Below are 12,785 nucleotides of genomic sequence, written 5' to 3'. Positions count from 1 at the left end.
AATAAATTTTTATATGTTCTGTTTTATAAAATGAGCTTGTTTTATTCAATGACAACACACCAATAATTTCAAGTAATGTTTGTTAATTTCCAAGAAACAACTATCAAGCAATAATTTTCAGTAGGTTAGAGTAAGTAATAAAATTATTTATAATGTTTGATACAAATTAATGAACATAATCAATTTTCTCGTGATTCGCAATAATCGCATTGGAATTTGGATTTAAGAACGGTTTCTAACATGGCTTGCAATGGCCTTGATCCTATTTCAATACCTTTCATGTAGTTGTTTTAAATTTATAGTTTTTCAATAGAATATGAGACATATATTTTTAAATGTATTTAAATAATAATCTATTTTAAACATATTCTTACTTTTTATTAGAAAAATGATCATTACCTAAGAAAAAAATGTAAAAATGAATATGTATTTATTAATTTGTTAATAACTGTAAAAATTAAGAGTCAATGACACATTTTCTTATTGGAATATTTTTATTCAGTTATCTGGAATATTGTTTAGTAAAAAAATTTCTTTCTATGTAAAGTGACTATTTTTGGAATTTGTTTATAATTTTTATTATTGTCAACGAGAAATATTATAAATATATAAATAAGTATGACTATTTATCAATTTAAAACCTGTTTTAAACTTCTTTGATGAGATGAACAATATATAACTAAGAAAAAGATATAAAAACGTACTATTTATTTATTAAAATGCTTATAATAATTGTTATTCCTAATATTTGTTTATAATTTCATAAGAATATTATTTCTATAAGGCATTTGAGCACTTTTAGTCAACAAACAATTTTTTTCTGCCCTTGACCCCCTTATCTAAGTATTTGTTGATACAATTTGTTTATAAAATTGAGGTTCAATCTTAAACTGATTATACACGTCCAAAAAAAAGGTATCTGCACGAGACAAGTGACTAGGATACTCTCATGGACTTTGAGCTGCTGAATCCGTATCTGGCCTCAGAATTTCTCCTACACGTCTCAGTTTTTCCCTAGATGCAGAAAATAGGGGAAAACCTAGGGATATTCTGGACATTATTTGGATAGTCCCAGTATACGGAACAATAAACGTACGAGTTTCAATTCTTATGTGTTGGGGGTCGTAAGGACCAAATTCATATACAAAAATTCCCCAGTGTGCTTTCCGTTTCGCCTAGTTAGAATAAATCTAGGGAAATCAAAGTCTTGCTCATGTTATACTGACTTATATAGCAAAAAATAACAAAAATGCTAGTTTTTTTCTTATTTTCTGCATCTAGGGGAAAACTGAGACGTTTAGGAGAAATCCTGCGGCCAGATTCGGATTCAGCGGCTTAAAATCCATAAGGTTAGCCTAGTCACTTGTCTCGTGCAGACAAGTTTTTTTTTGTGGTGTTATTTACGCTCCTTCAGTGTACCTACATTGATTCTAATGCATAGAAACTATATTTAAGTCTTATCCCCGTCGGTAAAAAATAATATTCTCAAAAGGCTCATTTTCACAGTTTATTTATTTTTGCAATAATTAACTATGGGATGAATTAAAAAAGGTATCGGATGCCTATGGAAAAATATAACTGTTGCTGGAAATTTAGATTTATCAACTTCTAATGCGTCCGTTTGTACATCTGGAATTGTTTAAGGCTCATTGTTCGATCACCAAAGTTAAGCAGGGATTGACTCTTTTATAATTGGATGGGGGCCGTTGTACTGATGATGTGTTGTTATTCATCAGGAGCTTTTTTACTCGCTTTACTCGGAAACTTATAATCAATACGACTAAGTGAAAATAATTGAAACTATAAAAAAAATGATTGTTTGTAACAATTTTTTGCTGAAATTTGAATTTTTTAAATTCTTTTTTCCAATTTCTTACCATTAAGGTAATAGGAAGAGCTGAAATAAAAAAATGTTTTTCTTTTCTCTTTACATTCTTTCCTATTAAGTTAATAGGAAGAAATTTGAAAAAGGAAGCAAAAACATTTTTAAATTTCAAGAACAATTTGTTATAATCTATAATTTTTTCCATGATTACACTTTTCCGAAATATCTGACAAAGATAGAGATTAGAGGGCCAACAAAAATCTTGATTATTTTTTCATCAATTTTCTACCTACTGTACTTTTGTTGTAAAACAATACTGTTCACATGATTTTCATATGCATTATTTTATATTAGCGCTAAATAATGGTAGAAATTATAAAAAATATTGAACATACTATTTAGCTTATGAAGAATGAATGTGGTATTCGTCTTTTTTTTCTGTTAATTGTTTAAAATTCCATTCAAATATTTCTATCTTAAATATTCTGTATTAAATATTCTATCTTAACAAAATAACATTAGTGTATTTATTATTCACATTCTTTTTAAATTTAAAATTCGACTAAAGTTAAATCTAAAATATTAGTTGTAATACAAGATCAAGGGAAATATAATATTTTCATATTAAATGTATGTTTTAATCTTTGTGTGTATTGTTCAAACAATCGTTTTATACAATGAAGCAATTTGTGTGAAGATAACCAACAACCTTTTTGTCCCTTTTTTTATTATCAATTTTTTGTTAAAATTAAAATTTTTGTTTTGAACGTGACGAACCATTTTTCTTGAAGAAGCACTATCCCTTATCAGATTCACTAAATAAGAACTCACTGAATTTGTAATTTTTAGAAATATTATTGGTTAAAACAAAAATCCCCCCCCCCCTTCGTGATAATTTTGGATTTTACGCGGATATTTATCACTAAACAAATTTTGTTATATCCAGCAGACCTTTCACTTTATGCATCGAAAAAGATAAACTGGATATCTTTATTTATAACGATGAAAATTCATTACATACATAACTTACTCAAACAATCTGCTCCCTTAATTAACAAATTCGTACTTCATAAACTATTGATCGTAGATAGCTTATGTTATCCTATAAAAAATAATCGTGTATAAATATTTATGCTATTTCTAACCGGAATAGAATAATCCCCACGAACGTGTAAAAAAATGTTTGCAATTTTCGTTTTTTTGTTGATAACAAGAGTTTTAAGCACACACCTTAAAAAGCATTAATGCTTTCTAATATTTCAAAACAAAAGGCATGAAAATGTATCGAAAGTCAATAATTTTAAAGTTTGAATCATTTAGGTGTGGAAATCGCATAATTTAAAAGCATCCAAATATAGGTGTAGACTTTGCGACCACTTTTTTCAGTTATAAGGTGAATGATTGAAAAGGAATGTCATTTTAAAAGCATCGTAATTCATAAGAAATTGAATTTTTTATTCGTTCAGCGATAACGCAAGAAAAATAGCAAATTGAATTTTTGAAGAAACCATATTTTGCAACATTAAAATATAAAAAAAATGTGGGTTAACAGAACTCAGGATTGCCCGGAAAGTACCCAAAATAAAATTTTGAAGCCGGTAAAAACCCTGAAACAGGAAATTATTCAAATAGAAATTTCCCGAAAATATAAAATTGGCGAAATATAAATATCCCGAATTAGACAATTTTTCAATCATTTATAATATTACTGAAATTGAAAACGCTTGAATAATGAAATTGACGACAGTTTATAATATTATAAAAAATAAAAAATTTCCGAAGAATAAAATTCGCGATAGAAAATTGCCGAATTGTAAAATATCTGACAAGGTCAGATTCCCGACACTAAAAAATTCCGAATTGAAACAGTTAAAAAATGTGTTTTTTTATCAATATTATTTGTCTATGAAATTTACAATAATGAAATATTTTTATCAAAGAAAAGAATAAAATTTTTTTTGATATTGAAATAATTTATTTTTTTCAATTGTCGCGAATATTTTAATATCGGATATTTTATAATTCGGCAATTTTCTGTTGGTAATTTTATTAATATATTTCGTCACTTTTATTACTTTGGAAACTTTTTATTTCGAATATTTCCTATTTTAAGAATTTTACGTGGTCAGGTTATTTTTTTCGTGATTTTTTAGTTGTTCATATGTTCAATTAAATTTTTATCCAGAAATATTGAATTTAGAAAAAAAATCTCATTGTAAAACTGTTGGTCTTGAAAATATAAAAAATAAATTATATTATATTGACTGTTATGTTGACTGATGAATTTTTTCATTCAATATTATTCGATAATGTTATAAACAAAGCATGTAAACAAATTAACATTAAGCACATTTATAGGCATGAAAAGATATTTGTTTCTCACAAATTATCTTCAAATAATATTAACAGTGATACTTTGTTCTTAATTTTTTTTCTCATCGAATATTATTTTACCACTTTATAAACAAATTATGTAAACAAATACGCATAAAGCACATTTATAGATAGAAAAAGATATTTGTTCTTTTCAAATTATCTTTGAATTATATCAACAATAATATTTAGTTATTATTTTTTCATCGAATATTATTTGTTCACTCTATAAACAAATATTATAAATAAATGCACTGTTAGAGAATTTTTAGACACAAATAAATAGTTTTTCCGTTTAGTTTTCAAAATATATTGACAGTGTTTTAAAATAATTGAAGTTAACAAAAATAATTGCTTCAACAATTTGTTATTCTTAATCAAAATATTCTCTTAAAATGTTAGAAATTGTCTAATAATAATGAATTAAAACTAACAAAAATAATGCTTTAATTAATTTATTATTATTGAAACAAATATTCTGTTTAAATAATACAAGGGAATTGCATTTTGTACTGAAATTTTCCAATTTTTGGCAACTCTTCAGTTAGAGTAAAGTAATAATTAATGAAGATGAACACAGTATTTATTTCATAAAATGTATTATTATTATTTAAAACTATATTCTTAAAGAGCAATATTAGAAAGTTGCGGGTTTTCTGGTATTTGAAACTTTTTGAACCTGTAAGTCAGAGTGCTCCATCTCAAATTGAAATTTTTTATGAGGTATGTAGTCAATATAATTAACAACATGAAAATGCAAAAAGGGTTTTGTGAGTTATGCGAGTATTTTTAAACTTTTTTTAGCTCGTTGTTTGAGCGTAATCGTCTTAAAAAAATCTCATAGAATATGTAATTGCAAAAATAAGTACTTCAGGAATTTTGGCTCTTATAGGGTTTTTGAGAACCTTTGAAAACGGACTTACGAGGATGACATTTAAAATATAATTCTTCATTCATGTTTATTTTTGTGTCCTCAAACAAATTTGTAGGGCTCAAAAATTAAAAAAAAATTTTTTTTGGTAACTCTACTGGATATCTCTGTTTGATTTGGATTGAAATTGGTCATAAGGATAAAAACGAAACTCCCGTTCTCGTGCAAGAATCCTAAGAAACCCTATTCTCGGTAAAACAGATATCTACATGTCGATAAGACAACTCTCAATCTTGGCATTCCGCAGCCGATAAGGTGAATGTCTTTTGAAATAGCTTCCGAACTCAATAACAAGTTTTCCTTCACGTGGATCACCACGTGTTCCTCAATTTTCCAAATCAGTCTGCCTTCAAACTCACTTTCCGTTGAAGGGATATCATTTCTTATGCTCTCTCACAGCGCAATACACAGTTTGAATAAAAAGTCGAACTTTGCCCGCGGACATGCGCATCAGAAGCGATGTTGCCAAGTGTTGTGGCGCGCGAGAAACAAGTACTCGAAAGTTTAATCAGTTATGACAAGCATGGCACTGACAAATCTTCTCATACGTACCTCGCACATGGTATTCATTTTCTTGGGGTTCGGCAAGCTGTTACCAGGTGACAGCGGCCTCATTCTTGGCAGGTCCTCAACGTACGTAGTCATCAGGCTGACTAATTACTCCTTCTAGTCTTAAGTATCCCACAAGCGAACTTAAACTTCCACGAACGTATCGTTATCGCATTTTACTGTCCCGAGACCAGACGATCCACTGCTTTAACTTTTGTTGTGCTCGCAGATTGTTGAAGGAAGTGCGCCTCGCGCATGCAGCGATACCACGATCTTGATGAACTGTGATTAAGTCCATAGGACCTATGATAGTTATAATTTCAATTAAAGCTGCCAAGGTCTACCTCAGTTCCTGCTTTCAGATATCAGCAAAATTTCCTTGCAACTTGTTCCTCAAGAGCCATCAGCTAGACATGACGTGTAGACATGAGGTACATGCATGAGGCGACGTCATTTAAATATATCTCTATACATGTATATGTATACGGTGCACATGTTCTCGGTAAGATATGATTGTTTGATTTAGCTTTTCAAGTGATGCACTGTTATTTTTTGAATGTAGCGCGCGGAAGAACTGCTTCCTACTCGTTCAACCTTCACTTCCGCTGAACTCTAGAAGCGCGCGAAAAGTTGCGTCAAGTTGAATAACTGATTGAAAATTAAAGCATGCTTTACAAAGTGCAGTTCGCGCCATTTTTCATAAAAGCCATCTGATTTGTGAATATAGGTACAAAATTATCCTTATGTCAAGTGGAATAGAGCACTGTTGTAGAGCACACTTCAATTGTTCTTCTGGCACTGAATTCCAAGGTGGTACTTTGGGATCCAAATAGGAATCAAATTGTTGCACAACAGAGACAGAGTTGAGAACTAGATCTAATTTTTTCATTGAAGATTTCAACTACATTCACTTTTTCTGTATAGATGTCAAATGTTTATTGATTGTGTAACTATTTCACCGACATTTAGATCAACATTTGACACCGGGACTTAGTGTATTGATAGTAAAATAATGAAGTTGGAACGCAAGTCTTCACGGCGACAAACCGGTGAATTATGAAACCACTTTAGATGATTCAAGGAAATGAAAGAGAAGCTACAGGTTTTCGCTTTCATGAGGAAAAAATTAATCTGTGCCTTGATGAATCGGGAAGGGATAGGAATCTACGGGTCGTCACTTTGATTCGTCGATTAATAGAGTGACTTGTCATTCTTCAAGTATTTACGTCTTAGTTGTTATTAGCGACTTGCGATTTTGATAATTGGGAGTGCATCAGCTATAACCTATTTTATCATATAAATTAATAGCGTGCTCCCTTTTTCCTACAAGGCTTATCATACTCAAAAAAATTATCAGATTTTATTTGAAGATGGTTCAAATTCAAGGTCTTCGCATGTTCATGTGCATTAAAAATAAATTTCGCTATGTCACACTGATGGTTTTTTGTTATCAAACATTGAAGAATCAGACAAATGAGGAAGTTTCATTATAAAGGGCCGTGCCTAGAATACGTAAAGTTTTTTTCTGAAATTTTGAATTACGTAGGTCCGTAAGTTTTGTCCCCCGCCCCCGATCTTACCAGTCTTTTGTCAAATAAATTTGTTACATGAATTTATTCAGAGGTAATTAAATAATAACGTAAGAGTATTTGGGGTGACTGTTTTTTATGAATGAACAAAGTAGTACAACTTTCAACCACGAATCGAAATTTTAACCAGAAAAAGATGAAACCGCAGCACAAATTGTAATGGTTGATATTGGAAACAAGAAACTATTTTCATTTTAAATTAAAACAGTTTGATTTGACTAATCAATGTGAATGTTGTACAAAATATTTGAATTTTGAACCAAAAAGATTATTTCTCTGCCAAAAAAGACTAATTCCTAACAAAATATGTACATTTCTAACAAGATAAAATGAAAAATAATTTTTACCCAAAAAGACGAATGTTCAACTAAAAATATTAATTTTTAATCAAAAACGGCGTATATAAATTTTCATTAAAAAAATTAATTTTCAATAAAAAAATATATATAAAGTAGGTGCCGAGCGCCTTCAAGGAAGGTTTTCGTAGCCTATTAGCACTTCTGTTAAAGTATTGAGTTAAATCAAAAGTCACAAAAGTCCCGGGACGGCTATATATTTCTTCAGGCAAGGTATTTTTCATGGAGGTCAAGGACACTCTTGAAGTGCCTTCAACAAGGAATTCAATGATGACATTTATTTTGATCTTGACGATGCAGGGTCAACTTAAAAAAAATGGAAAACCCTCTTTTTTAAATCGGTAATCGATAGAGTGATTTAAACTTATATAAGGTCTGCATACCCCTGGGTCAAGGTGAAATTGAATTTTTGACCTGAGTACACATTCGAAAGTAAAATTTACAGTTCTATCGATTGCCTATGTAAAAAAGGGTGTTGCCATTTTCTTTTGAAGTTGACTTTGAAAAAACTGTGAAGTTCAACCTTGAAGGTCACTCTAAGATTATTCAAACTTAAACAAGGTCTGCATACCTCTGGACATAGAAGATTTTTCAATTTTATTCGTAACGAGTAAAGTGACAAACTTTAACAAGGTGTATTCAGTAGCGACCTTAAGCATGGCCTTGACGATGACCTTCAAAGTCAATTCAATGTAAATTTTTTCCATCAGAAACCCCATTTTTTACATCGGCAATTAATAGAACAGGAAATTTTACTTTTGAATATGTACTAAGATCATAGGTCCAATTTGATCTTAATCCAGAGGTATGCCGACCTTGTTTAAGTTTAAATGACCTTAGAGTGACCTTTAAGGTTACAATATACCTAAGAACTGGATACATATTTGAACGTACGATCAAAATAAAAGCCACCACTAAATTCCTCGTTAAAAGTAACTTCAAGAATGACCTTGACCTCCCTGAAAAATTTCGTACCTGAGGAAATATTCAGTCGTCTTGGGACTTTTGTGACACCTTGTCTTTACTAAACCTTTTGCTAGTTTGATTTTCTTTAGTTTTACTTATAATTTTCTTTCACAATTTTTATTTAGTTTTAATCTCGTTTCCTCTCTTATTTTTATTTTATATTTATCTTATTTAGTGGCCGTTCAAAAAGTGCATAGCGCCTTCAGGAGTTTAGGGTACACTTGAGCGTTACGCTAATGGTAAACTTACACTCACTTACTATACAAAAAGCGTTACGTAGGGGGCGGGGGGTTATATTGCTATGAAAAAGCGTTACTTATTTTTTTAATAGCCTCTTATTTATGTTTAAGAAAAGCTGGAAAGAGGGTTAATATTATGGAAAATTCCTTGACAGTATTCAATCCGTATTTATTTTTTAAATTCAATATTATTCTTTTTTTGATTTCTTGGTAAAGATTTTGATTTTTAGATTTCTCAACCTTTTAAACTTTTCAGACGAATTATCTCAGAAATCTCCATTAAAAAAAAGATGGGAAGGGGTTATTCTTACTGAAATTTCCTTTAAAGTAGTCAGCCCACATTTACTTTTCTAATTTTATTTTATTATATTTTTGTATGTGTTTTTGCCAAGATTTTGTATTTTAGATTCTTCAACTTCTAAACTTCTCAAGTGATTCAATTTTCAAAAAACTATTAATTTTAATTATTAAAACATGAATTGAAAATTTAAAAACCTATGTTTGAATATTTCTGTTTTTATTGTATTTTTAAACGAAGTTTTCTTTTTTATTCATATCTTTTCAGATTAATCTTGAAAATATTTATTTTAAAGAATTTAGTTAAGAAGCTTATCATACAGAATTTTGTTCGATAGGGAAACTGTGGAAATGCAGTGAGGGGAGGGATAATGAGAGGTTAGGAACTCGGGGGAGGAAAAGCTTGGGCACTTCATCTCACTTCCCACCCCTTCACGCATTTCTCCTTACCAGAATTTCCATCTTTTACATCCCCTTCTATGAAAACAATAATTTTTCAGTAAAAAAATCAACTTTTAAACGAAAAAAGAAATTTTTTAAAAAGTTTTGAAAAAGTTGAACTCTTAACCTAAAAAATCAATTTATAACTAAAGATTAAATAGTTAAATTTTCACTTAAGAAAAATTATATTTCAATTCAAAAAAATGAATTTTTAATTTAAGAAAATGAATTTTCTACAAAATAGTTCAATTTACTACCAAGTTCTTGGATTTTTAAAACAAAAAGATTAATTTTTAACCTAAAAATATATAATTTCAAAGCAGAAGTTGATATTCAGCTAAATAGTCTAATTTTTAGATAAAAAACAAAATTCTTAATACAAAAAAGGAATTTTCCACAAAATAGTTTCATTTTCCACCAAAAGTATTAGTTTTATACTAAAGTAATTAATCAGCAAAAAAATGAATTTTGAAGAAAGTAGTTTAACTTTTAACTAAAAAAGGCATTTTCGAAACAATTGTTAAATTTTTAACAAAGAAGTTCAGTTTTTGTACCTAATAATTTAATTTTCTACCAAATTCTTGCATTTTCTACCATTTTATTAAATTTTCTACAAAAAAGTAGAATTTGTATCCCAAAAATATAACGTTCGAAAGAAAAAGTTAATTTTAAGCTGAAACAGATTAATTTCGAACTAGATAGTTGCATTTTTAATCAATAAATACTAAGTTTCTACAAAAACAAATAAATTTGTAAACCAAAAAAGAAGAAAAATGCCAATCAACTTGTTAAAATTTCAAGCCAAAAAGATATTTTCGGCCCTGAAGAAATTATAAAATATAAAGATTATCAAACCAAGTATTAAACGTTTTTTGCATGTATAGTGTTATAAAGATAAAAATATTCTTTAGTTTAAAACAAAAAATAGATTTATTCTAATCCATATCCACCAGATTGCGGGACTCCATTTTACCTGCAACTATTTGCCAAATTTAAATTTTCGATATATTGAATATCTCGATTAAAAAAAAAAACGTCGGTGAATATTTGTGACCGCTTGATAAGTGAAAAGATTTTAATCATTAACACATTTGTGGTTTAAGCAGAAGAATAATGAGAAATAAAATCAAGAAAATTAAAAAATGTTAATGAAGTCATTCTTGTTTTCAAAATTGTCAACTGTAACCTTGATTCAATGATTTCCTTATCTTTGAATTAGCTATGTGATGTCATGAGCTTCAGACGTCATAAAAAAAACATTGAGTACAAATTTTTGATTATTAAGAAATATGAAAAAATGTAATAAGTTTAAATCCCAAACTTAAAAAAATATAAACTTTTATAAATAATATAAATATTATTATAATCTGTTTGATTCAAAGTTAAACTGTTATATCAATAATACGTTTCAAACCTCTTCCAAACTTAATCATATTTTATAAAAGTTATATTTAGACTTAAAACTTATCTAATTCAGCTATGCTATAATATCTTTTTTTAAACGGTTTATTCATGCCAGTCGTTAATAATAACAATACAGCAATAAATTCTACTGCAAATCCATGTGTTAATAATTTTACTAATATCACTGGCTCGTTTGTAACAGCATTTCTGACCGATCATGGACAATATATCGCTGGTTTAGCTATGGATTTTTTTTCCGTTTTGATAAATAGTGAAAAACAATAAATTTCCTTTTTTAGAACTATGTTTGTAAGAGGCTATCAGAGGTTAAAAAAAAGATTTGAATTTTAGACCACGTTATGTTAGGAGCTTTTTATAAGTTCGCTTTTTCTGGGATGGCTCAAATTGATGTTCTTGACATTTAGATGTGCATTGAAAAAATTAAATTTTCAATGTCATGGTACTGACTTTTTATTATCATGTTTTTTTTGTTCTTAGAGGTACAAAAATAAGAAAAATGATTAAATTTATTTTTTTAGTTCACTATGCTGAAATCACTTCTGTTAGTTCGATTTTCTTAAAATACTGCTCAAAGTGAAAGTCTTGGCAGTGTTTTTAAGTTGATAGAAATATAGAAAGTTTCTTTTTCAAACTATTATGCAAGAAGCTTTTCTTTTGTTTTATTTTCCTGGGAATTTTCCAGACAAGCATCCACATCAAAATATCTCTCATGCATTTGTTGTTTTTCTTCAATATTTTCTTATTTTCGTTTTGTGGTTATGAAGAAGAATTAGTTTAAAATTTTTAAGCAAATGTTTCATATGGAGGCATGAGATTTTACATGAAAGGATTTTTTATTAAATTCAAGTGTTATAAAGATAAAAATATTTATTAGTTTCAAGCACAAGAAGGAAATGGAAGGTTTAATCTTTCAAAGAGGTAACCGTAAAACAATTTTCTTTCAGTGACTGAAACTCACTGAACTGTCTGCAAATTTGATTAAAAAGTTTTAGTGGTGCTAGGAAGCTTTGTAAAATTTTAAATTTTAAAAAGGTTGGATTATTTTTCTGTGTACTATCTTAGGTACTGTGGGAATATCAAATTTAAAATAAGGACAATTTTCTTTCTTCATGCAGGATTTCTTTTAACATCTACTCAGTCTAAATAGAAGAATTTTTATTCATTAAACAAGAAACGCTCTATATAACTCGAACTTCTCTCTTTAGTCTACTTTTACGTTCTCACATAATACCTAAGATGATTAACACAAAAAATTTATTACCACACCTATTCATCCATAGAATAAATTTAAAAAATTGTAAATATTTCGAAAGTTTAAGAAACTTCTTATTATTGCTACAACTTTTTTCTTTAAACCTCGAAAAATTTCACTGAGTTTCAGTCACCAAAAGGAAAAAATTGCTCATGTTACCTTTTGGAAAATTGAACCTTTTATTTTAAAGAGCTACAATATAAATGATTGAAGAACTGCTATTAACCCTTAAACGGCCAAAACGCCACTACCGGTACACTGCTTTTCAACGGCCAATAACTAAGACTATTCGACACTAGAAAAAATTGAGACACATATATTTTTATTGCTTAAGATCTCCTCTTTCCGACGGTGCCAATGAAATTCCTCAAAAAATTTATTTATTATCCCAAAATGCTGTTTAAACAAAAAAAAAAAAAAAACGTGATTTTTCGTGCCTATTTTTTTTGTGAACCATTTTCCAAAACTTTTCGAGTCTGTAATTAACCTGGAATCTCACTAACCGGTGGAATAAATGTCTAAACTTTGAGAATCCATGGTTC

The 12,785-nt window shown here is 28.9% G+C and overlaps 1 protein-coding gene and 1 long non-coding RNA gene across 3 annotated transcripts in view; one reads left to right on the top strand and one right to left on the bottom strand.

Annotated features, from left to right (window-relative positions):
* Nucleotides 1–6,013, bottom strand: part of LOC117166975 (segmentation protein cap'n'collar) — a 306,553-nt gene extending 300,540 nt beyond the window's left edge. The window contains exon 1 of the mRNA XM_033351483.1: nt 5,682–6,013. Within this exon, the coding sequence (XP_033207374.1) occupies nt 5,682–5,774 (93 nt within the window). The 5' untranslated portion in view covers nt 5,775–6,013. The remainder of the gene's footprint in view (nt 1–5,681) is intronic.
* The window catches only part of LOC117166980, a 79,387-nt gene continuing 72,253 nt past the window's right edge, over nt 5,652–12,785 (top strand). For both annotated transcript variants that reach the window (XR_004466339.1, XR_004466338.1), the window contains exons 1-2: nt 5,652–5,762; nt 5,908–6,180. This is a non-coding gene — a long non-coding RNA (uncharacterized LOC117166980). The remainder of the gene's footprint in view (nt 5,763–5,907; nt 6,181–12,785) is intronic.

Source organism: Belonocnema kinseyi, chromosome 2 (genome assembly GCF_010883055.1).
Source record: "Belonocnema kinseyi isolate 2016_QV_RU_SX_M_011 chromosome 2, B_treatae_v1, whole genome shotgun sequence".
Taxonomy (NCBI): Eukaryota; Metazoa; Arthropoda; class Insecta; order Hymenoptera; family Cynipidae; genus Belonocnema; species Belonocnema kinseyi.
Note: the sequence above shows the minus strand (reverse complement) of the source record. Positions and strands in the feature narration are given on the sequence as shown.